This window comes from Polyergus mexicanus, unplaced genomic scaffold (genome assembly GCF_030449975.1).
Source record: "Polyergus mexicanus isolate NDT 795.1 unplaced genomic scaffold, iyPolMexi1.0 SCAF_9, whole genome shotgun sequence".
NCBI lineage: Eukaryota > Metazoa > Arthropoda > Insecta > Hymenoptera > Formicidae > Polyergus > Polyergus mexicanus.
In genome coordinates this window covers 3,398,182-3,415,665 of record NW_027223329.1, presented here as the reverse complement: position 1 = coordinate 3,415,665, position 17,484 = coordinate 3,398,182, and the positions used below count along the sequence as shown (strand labels likewise).

The 17,484-nt window shown below is 32.9% G+C and overlaps 2 protein-coding genes across 2 annotated transcripts in view; both read right to left on the bottom strand.

Annotated features, from left to right (window-relative positions):
- Nucleotides 1-17,484, bottom strand: part of N (neurogenic locus Notch protein) — a 99,744-nt gene that overhangs the window by 76,618 nt on the left and 5,642 nt on the right. The gene's annotated exons all lie outside the window — the stretch shown is intronic.
- LOC138936402 (retinol-binding protein pinta-like) lies at nt 6,146-10,674 on the bottom strand. The gene is made up of 5 exons (XM_070301786.1): nt 10,459-10,674; nt 8,033-8,192; nt 7,104-7,206; nt 6,637-7,009; nt 6,146-6,459 (listed from the first exon to the last, which is right to left on the bottom strand). The coding sequence occupies exons 1-5, from the start codon at nt 10,616-10,618 to the stop codon at nt 6,386-6,388; spliced, it is 870 nt and encodes a 289-aa protein (XP_070157887.1). The 5' UTR covers nt 10,619-10,674; the 3' UTR covers nt 6,146-6,385.

Below are 17,484 nucleotides of genomic sequence, written 5' to 3'. Positions count from 1 at the left end.
GTTCCCCGCGGCAGCAACACCCGTAATTGGTCCGTTGCGAGGAGTGACGTTGCATCGCATTGTACGGCAGGCACGACTCGGCTCATCCGAGAAGAGGCCCTCTCTCTCTCTCTCTCTCTCTCTCTCTCTTTCGCTTATAAGGAACTTAATCTACCAGAAAATATGCAATCTAGATAATAACAGAGCCCCCGCTCTCGAGCGCGAGATCATTATGGTTGTTATTAAACTTAAAATAACAATTTAGCGTTTAATTAGATTCGTTCGTGGGGGCCCGACACCGCGCGGGCACCCCTCTGAGAAGACCGCGCTTCTGTAAGAACGACGACCGAGGGCGCTGCCTCCGCCCCCCCCTCTCTCTCTCTCTCTCTCGTTTCTCTTCTTCTCGACGCGACTTCCGGCAAAATCTCATTATACCTGGCACGCCGACGTCGCGCGTCAACCTCATCATCGAATCTCCGTTCCAGTGATGTTGCATTTTTTGCAACAGTAAACTGCAGAGTCGATCTAACGTTATAATTTTGTTTCGCTTTCTTTCTTTTTTTTTTTTTTTAATGTAACACAATTCAGTAGTCGTGTGCAAGAGATATTTTGCATCAGAAGCTTAAGGATTCAGATACGTATCATCTTGAAATTTTATCAAATTTTCGGTAATCTGGTTTACAATTTTATATTCGACGTGAAAGATGTAATTTTTTGAATTAGGTAATTAAATTCGTTGTATGTATAATAACCCGTTCTTCTAAGAGAGAGAACAATTTTAAATTCCTGTGTTCAACCAGGACTCCTTTAATTGACATATCAACTTACCATTGTCGACACAATGTCGCCAAATTTCAGTAAAATAATGGGCCTTTCTTTGGTTGGCAGGTAATAATACAGAGTTATAATTCCTGAAAAGAAAATGTCCAATCTCGTCACGAAAATAAACGCGGAAAGACATAAACACGAATAGATTTCGATCGATTTCACGCTATACCTTTGTATTATATTCTGATAAACAAAAGGAATAATTGTGAACTTCAATTTCTCGTTCAAAAATAAAAAAAGACATAAAAAATAGATATAAATACAATAAAAAATACATACTACAACAAAGGAATTATATTAAAAAATAAGGTAATTATTTACTATAACGGATCCAGCTCCAATGACGTTGACCTTGAAATATGTTGTCAAGGACATAATCCTGAGTAACTTTTCTTTATAACTTAATCGGCGGTCATTGTTTATTGAAAAATTATTAACAAATAAAGTTTGAGAAATAAAACGTAATTTTTACACGAGTTTGTAATTTCCACGCAAGAAGCGAGATTCATCCGCATCACGACGTTGTATAACTCAAATTAAATTTTCAGTAATAGGTTTAGGTTAGGTTCTATCTTTCCCCGTAGAGAAGTGGGGGGGGGGGGGGCGAGCCGCGAAACCCACTGCGTTCATGCATACACTTTCCCATTCACACAACAATCGTGAGGTGAATCTCGCTTCGCGTTGTAAAGTATACGCGTGGACACAGTGGGTTCCGCCCCCTCCCCCGCCCCCTATGGGAAGGCTCCACTTCCAGAAGATATAACCTAATCCAAACCTATCTCTGATTTAAAACTAAAATTTGGTATGGGTTACGTTGCATAACTCAAATCAAATTTTCAGAAATAGGTTTAGGTTAGGTTATATCTTCCGGAAATGGAGCCCCCCGTAGGAAGGGCGGGGGGGATGGAACTCACTGCGTTCACGCATACACTTTCCCATCCACGCAACAATTCTGGGCTGAACGTTACTTCGCATTGTAAAGTATAGGCATGAACACAGTGGATTCCGCTCCTTCCCCCCTCCCTCCTACGAGAGGGGGCTTCACTTTTGGAAGATATAACCTAACCCAAATCTATTTCTGATATAAAACTAAAATTTGATTCAAATTACGTTACATAACCCAAACCAAATTTTCGTTTCAAATCTAATTTCAACTTTAAATATCTCAAAAATTCTAAAAGACCGCCGATTAAGTTATAAGGAAAAGTTACTCAGAATAATGTCCTTGACAACATATATTAAGGTCAACATCATTGGAGCTGAGTCCGTTATAGTAAATAATTACCAAAAATAATATAATAAAAATATTTTCCATAAAAATAAGATCAATCTGCTAATATAATATCTGCGAAGAGAGAATAGCTATAAAAAGAGGGTTTATAATATTCTCAGAGAAAAACTATAAGATATTATGAGAAAGTATTATACATATATTTGTCAGATCAAATAAAAGGCGAGCTTTCTCTCCCTTTCTCGTTAACCATATTTTTGAGAGAGAAGTGTTAAAAACTATCTGACATCTTGCCGGTATCACGCGCGATGAACGATTTCAGATTGTTTGCCCTCGCTTGGAAAACCAACAGTGTAATTCAACACCGAAGGAGACGGCGGTTCCTGTCTTTCGTTTGCAGTGGTATCTTGTTACAAATGATTCTCAGAAATTTAACGTAAAAATATTTTTAAACTAGTAAGAAGAAAGAAAGGACAATTTTCAAGTGGCGGACAAGGCGGTTGTGTTCTCGCCGAATATATTATAAATAAAAATTAAGATGGAGATATGAAATAAGCTTATCACGAGAGCACATAAATAGACGAAATAAATTACGTGAATTCACAATATATAACTTTCCTTAAAATAAAAAAATTACATAAAATTTTACTTATATATAATTTTAATCATATTATATTATATTTTATTTAAAAAATCTTAATTCTATTTCGTGCTCGTTGCTTCGATTATATCGTGTTAACTGCTTTTCGTTACTACATTGTTGTTTTTCTTTCGATTTCACATAGTTTCAATTCGATGTTTTATATATATGGAATTTTAATTCGATCCTGCTATACTATTTCAAAACTGATTTATATTTTTTTCATCATCGATTAACCAGTCACAATTCTCTTCTATCACTTGAAATCATGAAATTCTTACTCACTCAACAATTATATTTATGTAAAATATAATATAATGTAGAAAAACGAATACAAGTTACTTCGTATTATAAATATTGAATAAGAATCTCGTAATTTCAAATACATTACAAGAACCAATAAAATAGTAAAATTTATTTATTTATTTGTAGATTAACTGAGATACAAATATTTATTTACATATAGACTCGTTTTTAGCGAGTCTGTAAGAAATATTTTTATGGAAATATATTTGATAGAAAAATTTCGTAAACTTTCGCACCCTCATAATTATATTTTGGGATGATTGTTGTTGTATTATATACCCTAAATCGAGCAATTCTTGCCGTTTCGGATGTAGCGGATCCCTGTTCGCGTACCACTGCGGTAGTTTAGCTCGCTGCTTTTGATAATTTTGCAACTTGGTCTTAGTATTCTCGATGTTAAATTTACAGGCTCTCAGAAATCGCAAAATGGAGAAGTCATCTGTAAATTAATTTTTTCTTTCAAAGGAAAAACCACAATTGACACAATAATGAATAAATTATATAGGTACGTATCTAGAGCGGTAAAACTTTGAAGACAAGAAATATTTAAAATATTTTTTTTTTAAATAAAAAATATATTACTAAATCTCTTTCATTGTAATATATTTAAGAGAGATATAAAGAAAGAGTTCTTATTTGTCTATTTAATAATTTAAAAAATATTTATCTCCTTGCAATATCACGATATCAAATATATGTACATCTCCATAAACTGCAAATAGCTAATCTTTAATAAATAATTTTGTGATGTTGTTTTACAGCGTATTCGAAATTACCAAATTTCTTTTTAACTATAATAATGTTAATACTAATCTTGCATCGAGAGTTAGCATTATCTGTTTAATATACTTTTTTTCTTTACACCATTTGTGTAACGTAGTCTTGTATTTTTATTCCATGTGACAATCTTAAATTTATTCTATTTTAATCGAAACTTTCAAATTATCTTTTTATAATGACAAAATGTAAGAATTTATCGCACCTCTTTCTCAATAAAAATACATTTTTTCATTCAGTTAAAGAAACGAATTCAATAAGTACATAAACATTTGTTAAATATAATCTTACATTACGCTAATCCATGTTAATGTGTTAATGTTAATCAATAATAACTTTATATTTATGCTCTGGAATTAATAGCTCGTAATTAAACTATTATTTAAAAATATCTCAGAATCTCTAACATAAAAATATTGTTATTTTTGTACCAGTTCGGGCGCGTAAGTCGTTCTCTTGAATCCAATGTTTAATCTCCGCTATAGCGTTTCCTCTACTTTCGTCGGTCTCATTTAAAACTTTTGCTGCGTATTCCTTTTGTTCGATTGTCAAATTATGTACAATGTCATAATTCTGAGAGTCCGTCATTATGACGATAGTAACCACGGAACTTTGTCTATTAGAAAAACACTCGCGTCTACGATTGATCTATTAAGTCTATTGCGTTATTTATCAAACAAATCTTGTATTACTTTGCCCATACATAGTACAGTGATAATGACGTATATATATTGTATATATATATGTTGTTATCTATTCGCTATATGTATTAGCAAGGCTAGAACGTGGAAATACGCATTTATGATCGTTTATATTATAATATATTCAACACTTTACATCATCTCAATCTCCTTCATTTAAATGCAATAATAATCAAGTATGTTATCGGCATATTTATCAAGTAAGACTGTAAAAAAGTTTGAAAAAAGTCTACACGTGTCATTCATATTTTTATTATTTCTTAAGAACGTATGTGTATATTAGAAAAATCGCAATCAGCTTGAGCAACGTATCAGAAGCGTTCCTGGCATTCATCTATTTTTATTTTATCAATTAAATGAAAAAACTAGCAAATGAGAGCTAAAGTCTTGATACTGACTTAATTGCCAGTACTCTGAGCCTATTGCTGTTATTATTTTATTTTATTATTCGAATTAATTCATGCGCTTACGTAAGATATATATTTAGAGCACAATAGTTTATGTAAGATATAGAACAAAAATATTTTTACGATACGTATTCTTTGTTAAAAACGTGCATCTTTTCTTTTGGTAATATTTTTGGAAATATCTTCTTTTCGAGATATTTTATATTATCTTCCATAAAAAATATATTTGCCTCAAAAAGTATTTTAAAGACATTTTCATATATTAAATATTTTTTGAGATATTTTATACACGTGAAAAAAATCATTATATACTTTATTTCAAATGTTCAGGGAATCAGATATAATTTAAAATTACATAAAAAGCATCTTGATGTCTTAATTATCCTCAAGTACACTTGCCCTCTTAAAATATTTAAGAACAAATACATACCATAAATAATAAAAACATTTCAGTATCTCTGTAGTATAAACAGTACTATGAATTTATAAGTTATCACTACATATGAGCTTATCGTTGCATGTGTATAACCTTGTGCTCGTACATAATCAATTTCCATAAAAGTGCATTTCTTATCTTAACTTGTTATATAATTAATAGATAAAGTGACGTTTCATTTTGTTTAATAACTCTCGGATCAAGTATATATACAGGATGTCCTATTTTAATCTTCTCAGGAAAATATCTCAAAAACCAAGCCCGGAAGAAAAAAATGTTTCAGACGAAAGTTGTTTGGTTTCGAGGGGGCCATAAGATAATACCATTGGTTTGACCTTGGAAAATCATTTGAAAGTCATATGAAGGTCAACTTTAAAATCATAAATAGAAACCCCCATTTTTTATTTAGTATTCTTGTAGCTGACATCGAGAGCTTTCCAAAACACTATAATAAAGTATTTTTTCATTAAGTACTTTTTGAGTTATTTTATATTTTAATCTGACATATTTTGATATAAAAAATAAAATATTTCGTAAAATATTCAGTTTTCGATAATCTTACCGTAATACTTTTATGTACAGAATAATGAGACAAATTAATTAGTGCCAAAAAAAAACAAATAATTGTTTAAAAAAATACATTGTAAATAATTTTCTTAAAAACAATTTTTTTTTATACTTATATATATATATATATATATATATATATATACATACACAAATAAAATAATATATTATCAATTATATTGAATATATTGATACCATAAAACAGAATAATACAGAAATTAAACAGTTTATATATAATATGTTAATATTAATTAATTATTTTATATTAATATTATTCTATTATTTTATTATCATATTTCGGTATTGAAGTTATTACATTCACTATAAAAGTTAATATACAACTCTATATCTGAACGCTTGTGTAAATGTATTTTAATAAAAGATACTATTGTATCTCTTGATTTAATAAATTACAAATCAACATCAAGATCAAAAATAGAAACAATCTTATCATAAAAAATAAATGTGCACAATTAGGCGAAAATACACTAATTCGCAAATTTTTAGATATTTTTATGAAATTGGTTTATATTTTTCATCGTCGATAAACCAGTCGCGATTTTCTTCGACCACTTTTTTCCAATAGTCTGCAAATGTAAGAGACCATATTACATAACAAAAATGACTCATATATAAATGTATATATATTCAATATTCTTATATCGATATCAACCGCAAAAAATGTAATCTTATATATAAAAAATTAACGCATCTATTTTTTTGCAATTGTTGCGGAACAAAATCCTTTATTGTAGACAAATTACCTGTTAATTCTTGGATTGTACCATCAGTGCCACCATATTCAACAGGTAAGATATTAGGTGGCATATTTAAAAAACAATCACGCGTTGTCTTACGCGTGTAGATGTGCAATCTTTGATTCAATTTATCGTTCAAAAAATATCTGGTAAGCATCATAACTGTTTTAGCAATTTCCGACACGTTAATATAGTTGAGCGACCTAATTCTTAGAGGGTAGCAACCCTGCCACGCATGGATCATGTTCATTAAAATGCTAGGTCGCGCTTGAACAATATGATGCAAAGTTGCTTGTCCCAAATCTATAATTATTACAAAACCGTACAAGGATGCTTCAACGCTGTCTCTTATGGCCACATCTAAGACCACGGATGAGATCTAAAAAATCATCCATCGAAAAATATAAACAAATAGAAAGAACTAATTTAAATTAATATAACTTTTGTGACACTTGTCGTTAGGCTATTAATACCTTAAGTGCGTCTGATAATGTAAATATGTTTGGATTATGCATAAGGCGCCCGATGATAACCATTCTTCCTTGATCGTCCAATTTTCGCAAAGGTAAACAAATTCTAAGCGCAAACAAAATATTTCAAAATCCTTTAAAATTGTTTATATTTAGTTTTACGGCGAATAATATATATCTAGAATGCTGTATTAGCCGTTAAAATTAAACTCGAAAAATGAAATACAATATTATAACCATCAGTATGAACTATTAATCACCAAAATAAACTAAGTTTTTCATAAATATATATTTAAAAATAATTATATATTAATAAAATTATAATATCATAGAAACGTGTATGTGTGTGAAAAAGATATTAAATAAAAACTCGACTTCACAATCATCCAAGAATTGATCATTAAGGATCAAATTACGGTTGAGACATTCTTTTACTATACAAAATTAATGCAAAATTTCGAGAATTCATATAAACTCTGATGGTCCAATAATTTATTAGTTATTAAGAATTTAGCTCGGAATTATTATTTAAACTACAATTATTATTTAAGAATATAAATTATTACAATTAAATGACATCAGAATAAGTTACAATTATAAATGAATGCACACTGTGGTAACCGTTTTGCAAGTAAATCATAACGAAATAAATTGATAATGATTATTACGAAAGTGCGAAAATCGTGAAGTTTCATAGTCAGCCACCTTCATCTGAAATATAGTTGTTTCTCTACAAGAACAATAGTAAGAAATAGTAAAATTTATTTATTTATTTGTAGATTAATTGAGATACAAATATTTATTTACATATAGACTCGTTTTTAGCGAGTCTGTAAGAAATATTTTTATGGAAATATATTTGATAGAAAAATTTCGTAAACTTTCGCACTCTCATAATTATATTTTAGGATAATTGTTGTTGTATTATATACCCCAAATCGAGCAATTCTTGCAGTTTCGGAAGTAGCGGATCTCTGTTCGCGTACCACTGCGGTAGTTTAGCTCGCTGCTTTTGATAATTTTGCAACTTGGTCTTAGTATTCTCGATGTTAAATTTACAGGCTCTCAGAAATCGCAAAATGGAGAAGTCATCTGTATATAAATTAACGGTGAATACGCCGATCAAGAGAGGCAGTCTCAATGATCTTGACATTAACATATATTATCAAGTTCATGAACAACATTCAAAAGATTTTAGCCGTTGCTCGTTTTTTATTAAAAAGTAATTAGCAAAAAATGTTTGAAAAATATATCGGTTTATATCAACGTCAAAGAACGTAATTTTCTATACAGGGTGTCCGGTAAAGATTGTGCCAACGCTTGTGAGTAGGTAGAGCACAGTAAACTGGTAGACCTCGTTTCGCGTTGTAAAGTATATGCGTGGACACGGTGGATTCCGCTCCTCCCCACCTCCCGCGAGGGGGCTCCACTTCCGGAAGATATAACCTAACTTATAAACCTATTTCTAATTTAAAACAAAAATTTATGCTACACGGTGTCCAACAAATACGTTCAAATCGTTAAACTTATTTTATTAATAACTTTTTAATAAAAAAAGGATCATGACCTTGACAACACATGTCAAGGTCAAGGTCATCAGGATTGCCTCTCTTCATCGGCATATTTACCTTATATTTAAAAGAGAGATCGAGAAAGAGTAAAAGTTATTATATAAAAGTTATTGTATAGTTAATAATTTAATTTTTATTTCCTTGCAGTGAATCACGATATTAAATACATATCTATAAACTGCAAATAGCTAATGATTAATAAAAAATTTTCTGTTTTTATCGTACTTAAGTTGTTTTACAGAGTGTGCTTGGAATTACAAGATCCTTATTCTTAATTGTTATGATATAAAGTACAAAAGCGTGAAAAAAGCATATACAATGGCACAGACAAAAAATGCTATCTCTTAATAGAAACCTTACTGTGATTTATAATATAATATATTCAATATACTTTTTTATTTTAGTTAGTTTTTATCATAGCGGTTGAATAGAACCTCAATTTCAAGCACACTGTAAAATAACACTATCAAGTATGATAATATAAAAATATTAAATAAATATGCATAAAAGGTTACACTTCACCGATTTTATCGCTATTTAAATATGTTGTAGAGGGAGATTCTTCTGAGTAATTCCCCGCAAGAAAAAATTGGTGAAAAGCATTCGTTTAGAAGATATAATAAATTGAAATTTCACAATTTTATTTTATAATGTTTTCTTTGAAGTATTACAAAATAAAATTAGGAACAGTGATATTTGTGTACATTTTATTTCTTACAGAGAACGTAGGAAATGTTTTCGTTTCCATTTACGAGATAGGTACAGGATCATAGATGGGTTATATAACGTAATCAAGAAACCAAAATTTAGTTTTAAAAATCAGAAATAGGTTTGTAGGTTATGTTATATCTTCCGGAAGTGGAGCCCCTCCGTAAGAGGGAGGGAGCGGAACCCACTGCATCCACGCGTATACTTTTCCATCCACTCAACAATTGTGGGATGGACCTCCCTTCGCGTTGTAAAGTATATGCGTGGACGCAGTGCCCCTCCTCCCCCTCCTATGGGGGAGAGCTTCACTTCCGGAAGATATAACCTAACCCAAACCCATTTTCAGTTTTAAAAGTAAAATTGAAGACACGACTGAAAAATTCATGTAGTCGCATATTGAAAGCTGTTAACGAACTACAAGAAATAGGTGAAACCGATTATTGACAAAATATCTATGATCATGTACCTATCCCGTAAATGTAAACAAATACTTTTTCCATGTCAAACAAATACAACGTACACAAACTTCACTTTTCCTTATATTACTTTATAATATCCGAGAAAAAGCATTAAAACTTTAATTTATCATATCTTCTAAACGAATGCTCTTTCCCCCACATTTTTCTTGCGGCGAATTACTCAGAAGAATCTCCCCTACAACATATCTAAGTAGCGATAAAATCGATGAGGTGTAACCTTTTATGCATATTTACCGAATGATTTAAGAGAAATGCACTTATGTTAAATTTTATCGTTGTAACGTAATTCTGCATTCTTGTTTTGCGTGACAATCTTAATATTCTATTTTAATCAAAATTTTCAAATTATCATTTTATAATGACAATATGTAAGAATTTATCGCACTTCAATTAAAACACACTTTTTCATTCGGTAAAAGAAACGAATTCAATAAGTTTAACATTTGTTAAACATAATCCCACATACGCTAATCCGTGTTAATGTGTTAATCATAGTTAATAATAACTTTATTTTAATGCTCTGGAATTAATGAATCGTAATTAAACATTATTTAAAAATATCTTAGAATCTCTAACATAAAAGGACTGTTATTTTTGTACCAGTTCGTGCGCGTAAGTCGTTCTCTTCAATCCAACGTTTAATCTCCGCGATAGCGTTTTCTCTATTCTCGTCGGACTCATTTAAAACTTTTGCTGCATATTCCTTTTGCTCGATTGTCAAATTATGTGCAACACTATTGCAACTCTGAGAGTCCGTCATCGTGATGATAGTAACAATAGAATCTTATACATCAAAAGAACACTTACGATTGACTGAAGAAGTATCACTACACTAGTTGCTAACCAAGTTTAGCCATTTCGCGCATGCGTAGCACAATCATACAAAGGTAGGTTATATGTGTATGCGTTCTGTTCGTTATCCATATGCGCGACCTTGGTTAAAACGTATTTGTAATCGTCTGTATCACATACAACGCAGTGATGCCAGTTTCGTGACGCTGACATAAACATGTAGAAGGATGCACACACAAGCGTGAACCGTGTACATGTAAAGCCTATTGCACAATACAAAAGTACAGGCAACAGAAACAGGGAATACAAATTTTGGAATGAAAACTTATGCAAATACACGCCTGTTCTAGCAAATAAACTGAATCGCTGTGATTGGTTAGAAACAGGCAATAGAGAAAAGAAATCGTCGGAAATTCTGGTCCTATTGCCCATTCCATATTTCCGTATTATATTATTATATTGTTCCTGCATCTCGAAACTGGCATCGCTGATTCAGCGGTGTGTCAGCTCAATTATCTTGAAACGCAGTGAAAAAAGAATAACAGAAGTGAGCATTTGATCCCTTTTAGTGTTAAGCAAGCGAATGGAAATGACTATATACAGGGTGTCTGGTAAAGATTGTGCCAACGCTCGTGAACGGATAAAGTACAGTAAACTGAACAGAAAAGTCCTGTAACATTTTCTATAACGCTTAATAAAGAAGTTAGTCAATCAGCGCCGACTTTTAGACGGACGCACGTCGGTGAGCCACCCGGTTGATAGTGTGCATCGCCGTAGCGACACAGCGTTCACGCACACTATCACGCGCACGGCTAAAGGTCGGCGCTGATTGGCAGACTTTACTCAATAATAACTTCTTTATTAAGCGTCATAGAAAAAGATGTTACAGGACTTTTCTATTCAGTTTACTATGCTCTACTCGCTTACGAACGTTGGCACAATCTTTACCGGACACCCTGTATAAGTGGACAATCAAGATGGCCGCTCAGGGATGAATTGCAGCATGACAGAGATATTGTATACCTCAGTACCTCAAAGGCTTGGCAATGCACCATGATTTTACAATTAACACTTATTAATAATATTTTTTTTAGCTTAATACTGGCTCTTCTTCTCACTTATTTAGAATCGGTGATCATGCACAAAATAAGGGCAAATTGGAACAAGTAAGGCAACAAGTGGCTGTACACGACCTTGAAAAACGTCAAAAAAGTGGACGGTCAAGATGGCTGCGATGATAAGTCTACCCTCATTACTGATATACTCACCCCTGTTATTCTTTCCTCATTGTTGAAACAAACATCTGTTTATATTATATTTACTATGTATATGGATGTAATAGTAACCGTTCAAAAAAAAAAGTTTATCTATGTAATTGATTTTAATGATCTTATTTTATTATTATTTTATATGCTATGGTTCATTTATTATTACTTTACATGCTATAATTTTATTTTGTCTGTTTAGTCTTTTTGTTATTTAAATTCTTTTATGCGCTTACGTGAGATTTGTATATAGAATGGATACAAATCGATATTTCTTGCCAAAAAATAAGCATCTTTTTCCTTTCATATGATTTTTAGAAGTGCATCATTTTCAAGATAATTGAATTTATTTTTCAATCATGTCATCCTTGTTGGCTAAGATTTAATCAAAATATATCTTGCATGAATTACTCTATGGTAATCAAACACAAAATAATTTATATTACAATCGGAAAGCACACACACTTCAATGTAATATCGGAATTTATTTTCATCAACTCAAGATTATCTCAAAAGTATTTCATTATAAAAATATAAATATTAAATTTAACAAAAATATTAAAATTTTTATACAAAGAGTAATATTTATACAAAGAATCAAAAAACACAAATACACTGTATCGGCATCTTACAAAATAAGATATCTCAAAAACGATACTGGAAATTTTGCCGAAGGAAAAAATAATGCTTCTTTTATATTTTTAGTGTGTACCTTTTATTTTATATCTTTTTTTCAACACTGGGTGTAAAATGAATAAATTCGAATAATTTTTTTCATGTATTAAAAAACATAAATATTAAATATATTATAATTTATATATATTTACTTTTCTATATATTTATAGAGAGAGAAAGAGAGAGAGAGAAAATTTTTTCATACATCGCAAATACGTAAATTAATATAATATTGTTTTGAATTCAACTAACTGTTCATATATCAGTTCAACTTGTTACAAACCAAAGTTATTCTAAAAGAATATCGTTTTCAAGTACTAATTGTTGAGCTATAAACTGATCTCTCAGATATTATTGACGTTACTAATAGTCTCTAGAGGCCTCTTTAGAAGCTTTTAAATTCGCGCTAACAACTTTTTGCGCGATCAGACAATATTGCCTTAGCAATATGGGGATGTCAGAGCGCGAGGTCCTGCGGCGAGTTGACGATCCTAGAGAGAGCAAGTCGACATACTCAGAGTGAACGTTTAGAAACGATAAAAAGATGATAATTAAGAGTGTGTTGAGCTAAGTGATGCATCTGTGGGCCCCCTCGCACGATAGTCGATTCCCTCGAAGTATCCATCTTTTTCGGAGCCTCCTCCACCCGACGCGTTAGCAATTGGAAAGGTGAGAACAGTAATCAATTAATTAAACTATTCATAGAATACGCGGATAATTTTAAAAACCAAGATGAGAGAGAGATTGCAATTAAAATTTACTTCATTGTTCAACTTAAATGATCCTCCCATTCTTGAATCCTTCAAAAATAATTAAAGAGCAATTGAGAACAAAAGAGGGAATCTGATTTTCCATAGTTATCAAACTAATTTCGAGCTAGTGTGTCATCTAATATATTACATATCTTTAATTAAGACGGAATAGTATATACGAGCAATAAACGAAGATTTCCCGGACTGAGAAAAAAAAGAGGCTGCGTAGATCGCGAAAACATCGTGGCTACTTGGACGGAACGATTCAGTCTGACGCCGACAGCAGCCGATAATTACGCCCAGTGGCCATTAATAAACTAATCCTTGGGAATTTCTTACCATGCGGACCCATCCGGAGCAAAGAGCTCTGCCGCTTTATCGGCCTTTAGAATCTCCGAGTGCCCAGGACAAGATCGTCAGAGAAAGAGAATAGGATGGGGTGTGATGGCTGAGGGAGAATAGAAGAGAAGCAGGGGAGGAACGAGGAGAGGGGCCGATTTACAAGGTTTAATGACTTGTGGTATCGTTTGCCAACTCTAACGATTAGATCGATTAGTCGCGAGACAGTTACATAAAAAAGAAGAAAAAACACGAAGAAGAAATTGCGAGACAAAGCTATCATGTCGGACGATTTGGCAGAGACTAATACCCGTATTCATAGTCCTTCCTTATTTTAAGGACGGAGGAAGCCTCCATGAAGGATTCCTTGAATCTGCAAGGCCACCTTGTTTCATAGATGGACCTCGAGTCTTCCTTTCAGAAGGAAGGAATATTTTAGGGATTTTTAGTGACCGACTGGAGGCAGCACCGTTTTATGCTGCCTGCAACTAATTTCATATAATACATATGAAAACTTTTTCGTATCTTCAAAAAATTCCACGGGATTTTCCCAATCGCGAATGTATCTTTTCGGAATCCGCCACAGAATCCGATTCTCTGGATTTTCGTCTTCAAATCCATCGTCAGAATCACTTAAAAATTCATTGTCCATTATCCCTTTTTCCTTTATACACTTTCAGTTTGAGGGCGCGACAACAAATGACCACAAAACCACAGATTGAAATGTAACGAAACTAACTTTTGGAGGTTATATTTGGTTATATTCTGCGTATCGTCTGCTAAAAAGGTCGCATCCACTCCTCAAGGAAGCTCGTGACCTTCCTTGAGATAAGGGAGCCAATAAGATTCCTTGTTCGGTCAAGGAAAGTTTATGAAACGTGGAACGAGGAACAAGGAATCCTTATTCCTCAAGGACGGACTATGAATACGGGTATTAAAGTTATCACGAACAATTAGCCTTATATGCATAAACAATGGCTAGTAAAAAAAAGAAAAGGCTAGTAAAAAAAAAAAAATTGAATGATGTATAAGAAAGTAGACGTGAACATGAGGCGACATATCCATGTGTGATAAGTATATTGAATAGGGAAGTAGAGATTTTCATGGCTATTAAAAGGATGTTTCAGACAGAAAGCAGTGTGCCTGATCCAATGGTGAAGACTTGTAGTATCAAACAACCGAGAGGAGAAAGAGAGGGGGATAAATAAGAGGTAGGCCCCAAAGTCAGTCCCGACCAATCACCGACGAATTATTAATGCATAGTGTGTATGAAGAATGCAGCGAAAACCCATGTTTGAGTCTCGGTAAATTGCTGAGACGATGGTTAAAAAAAAAAAAAAAAAAAAAACCACTGGTGCATCAACCGTTAATTGAATCATTCATTCTCGAATACGCTCGCAGAATCTATCCGTAATCATTACGGAGGAATAAATTTGTTTCATATGAATAATTATTAGGTTCGCGCGGGTTTGGATTAAAAATCGATGCGAACAAAATCGTTAAATAAACCTATCTTTGAGAATAACCTTCGGGATAAAACGAAAAATATATCTATTAATTTCGGCTTTTAATTAAAAATTGATAAAACTTCAAGATATCAAATTAAATAAAAATAGAAAAATTTATAATGAAATAATGTTATACTTACAGAGATGAAGATGTTATTTGATTTCCCCCCTGTGCTAGATATAATAGACATACTCTTCGTTCTCTCCCGAAGAATTTTCTCAGAGATAATTTTTCTGAGTAGCGGAAGCGATAAATTGACAATAATGACGATACCGTTTAATCGCAAGTCAACGGATGAAAACTCGCGTGTGAAAGAACGAAAGATAGCGAGAACCGGGCATTATGGTTAAGGGGTAGTTCGCCCTTTATCATCGCCAGCAGGGACATATGACAGAGAGCCGTGTACGGCAATTTACCGATAATTTCTCAAATCGTGTGTCCTTCGCGCGCAAGTCTGAATAATCGCACGCCCCCGAAGCAAAAAGCAGCCAAAGGCCTCTGCGAGAAAGAGAGAGAGAGAGAAGCGATCCTCCTCGGGGAAAAAGGAGCTGTCTTTGAGTAATATCTTCCTAATTACGATGCCTCGTGCAAAGTCGTGCGACGAAGGGAACGATGTGAAGGATCGTTGAAAAATGCGGATCCTCTAATTCATCGTTCGTTCGTAGGTGTACAAAAAACGCCTAACGGTCTCGAAACGAAGCACCTGGATATATTTCAAGCGTGGATCTTGAACGAACTACGACTACGAGAATAATTTATAGTAGATGATAAATAATACCGATACACGCAATAGAACGTTTTTAGCGATATTTATTTTTGTAAATTATATACAACGTTGATAATAATACAAAAAAGCATTTTAAATATTGCAATGGCACATATTTTTATCAAATTGAATATAAATAATATTTTTATAAAATATTATAATGATATTATATAATAAAATTTTATAATAAAATTATTATAAAATATTATAAAATATAATATACTGAAATTGATGCATATAATAATATTTCTATAAAATTGATATATTAAAAAAAGTACATGTATCTAAATATAGCGGAAAATTAAATATATATAAATAATATATATTAAAATGTAAATTGATATTTTAAATAATTTTATTATAGATGTGCATGATAAATTTTAGATCGCATTATTGCAATAATTATCTTCGAAATAGTGGTTATCATCTGCACACAAGACAGCGTGCTTTAAAGTGTGCGATAATCAACGCGAAACACAAACGAGCCAATTGTTAACCCTCACCAACAGAAATCCAATTAATTCCGTGGACGGTTGATTAACGAACGGCTACTAATGCGATGTGGAAATTCGCCATATGCAATGCACTCGTTTCGAACTGATGAGGCGAGTGTGCATCGGAGTCCCGCGGACACAAAAGACGTGCTTTCGATTATTAATGGAGTGTCTTTGTCCGTAACGAAACATATTAACCGCCATGCACCGCTACGGCTTCTTCTTCTTCTTCTTCTATTTTTTGGCAAGGAACAGAGTACATCTCCGTTCATGCTGCCAGAGAGCCATCTCAATTTAGTTTACGAGGACGAGAACACTGCGCATGCGCGCCAAAGCAAGACTCCAATTCGTCGAGTCAAATCGAAATGTTATTCAAGCGTAGGTAGGAAACAAATAGGTATTAAATAGATTAATATATGATAAACTAATATAGGTATTGGATAGGATAATATATGATAAACCAATACAGGCATTATATAGGATAATGTGTGAAAACCTCTTTTTGGGTCATATGGAAGGATGGGACCCGAGCGGAATCGAACCTGGAATCTTCCGATTACCAGCCTGTGACACTACGCCCGGCGCCACGCATCGCCCCCCATCGCTACGGCACTGATGCCAGAATTGAGAGCAACATGACTCCGTAGTGGATCGAATCCTCGCACACGATATCAGTAGGCAAGCTCTTTGAGGCTGCGCAAACACCATGGAAATCGACGAGGTGTGTGGCCCTCATACCGCGCTTGATCCTCGGTCAGACTATTAATTAAGCTGCGACTACTGCCTGTCCACTGGTTAATTACAAACCCATTACCTACGTTGTCGAACGATTGCTTAATCTCCATAGTTTCGGGCAGACAATGTGATCATTGCGAGCGTCCTGACACACGACAGATTTATTAACATCGAAACATTATCCGATAATGCAAAAACAATGGGATAAAGGAAAGAAAAGATCGCGAAATAAAAGTAATATTTTATATATTATGTTAATATTTATATATCGAGCTCTTATCTTCTAAACCTTTTCCAGT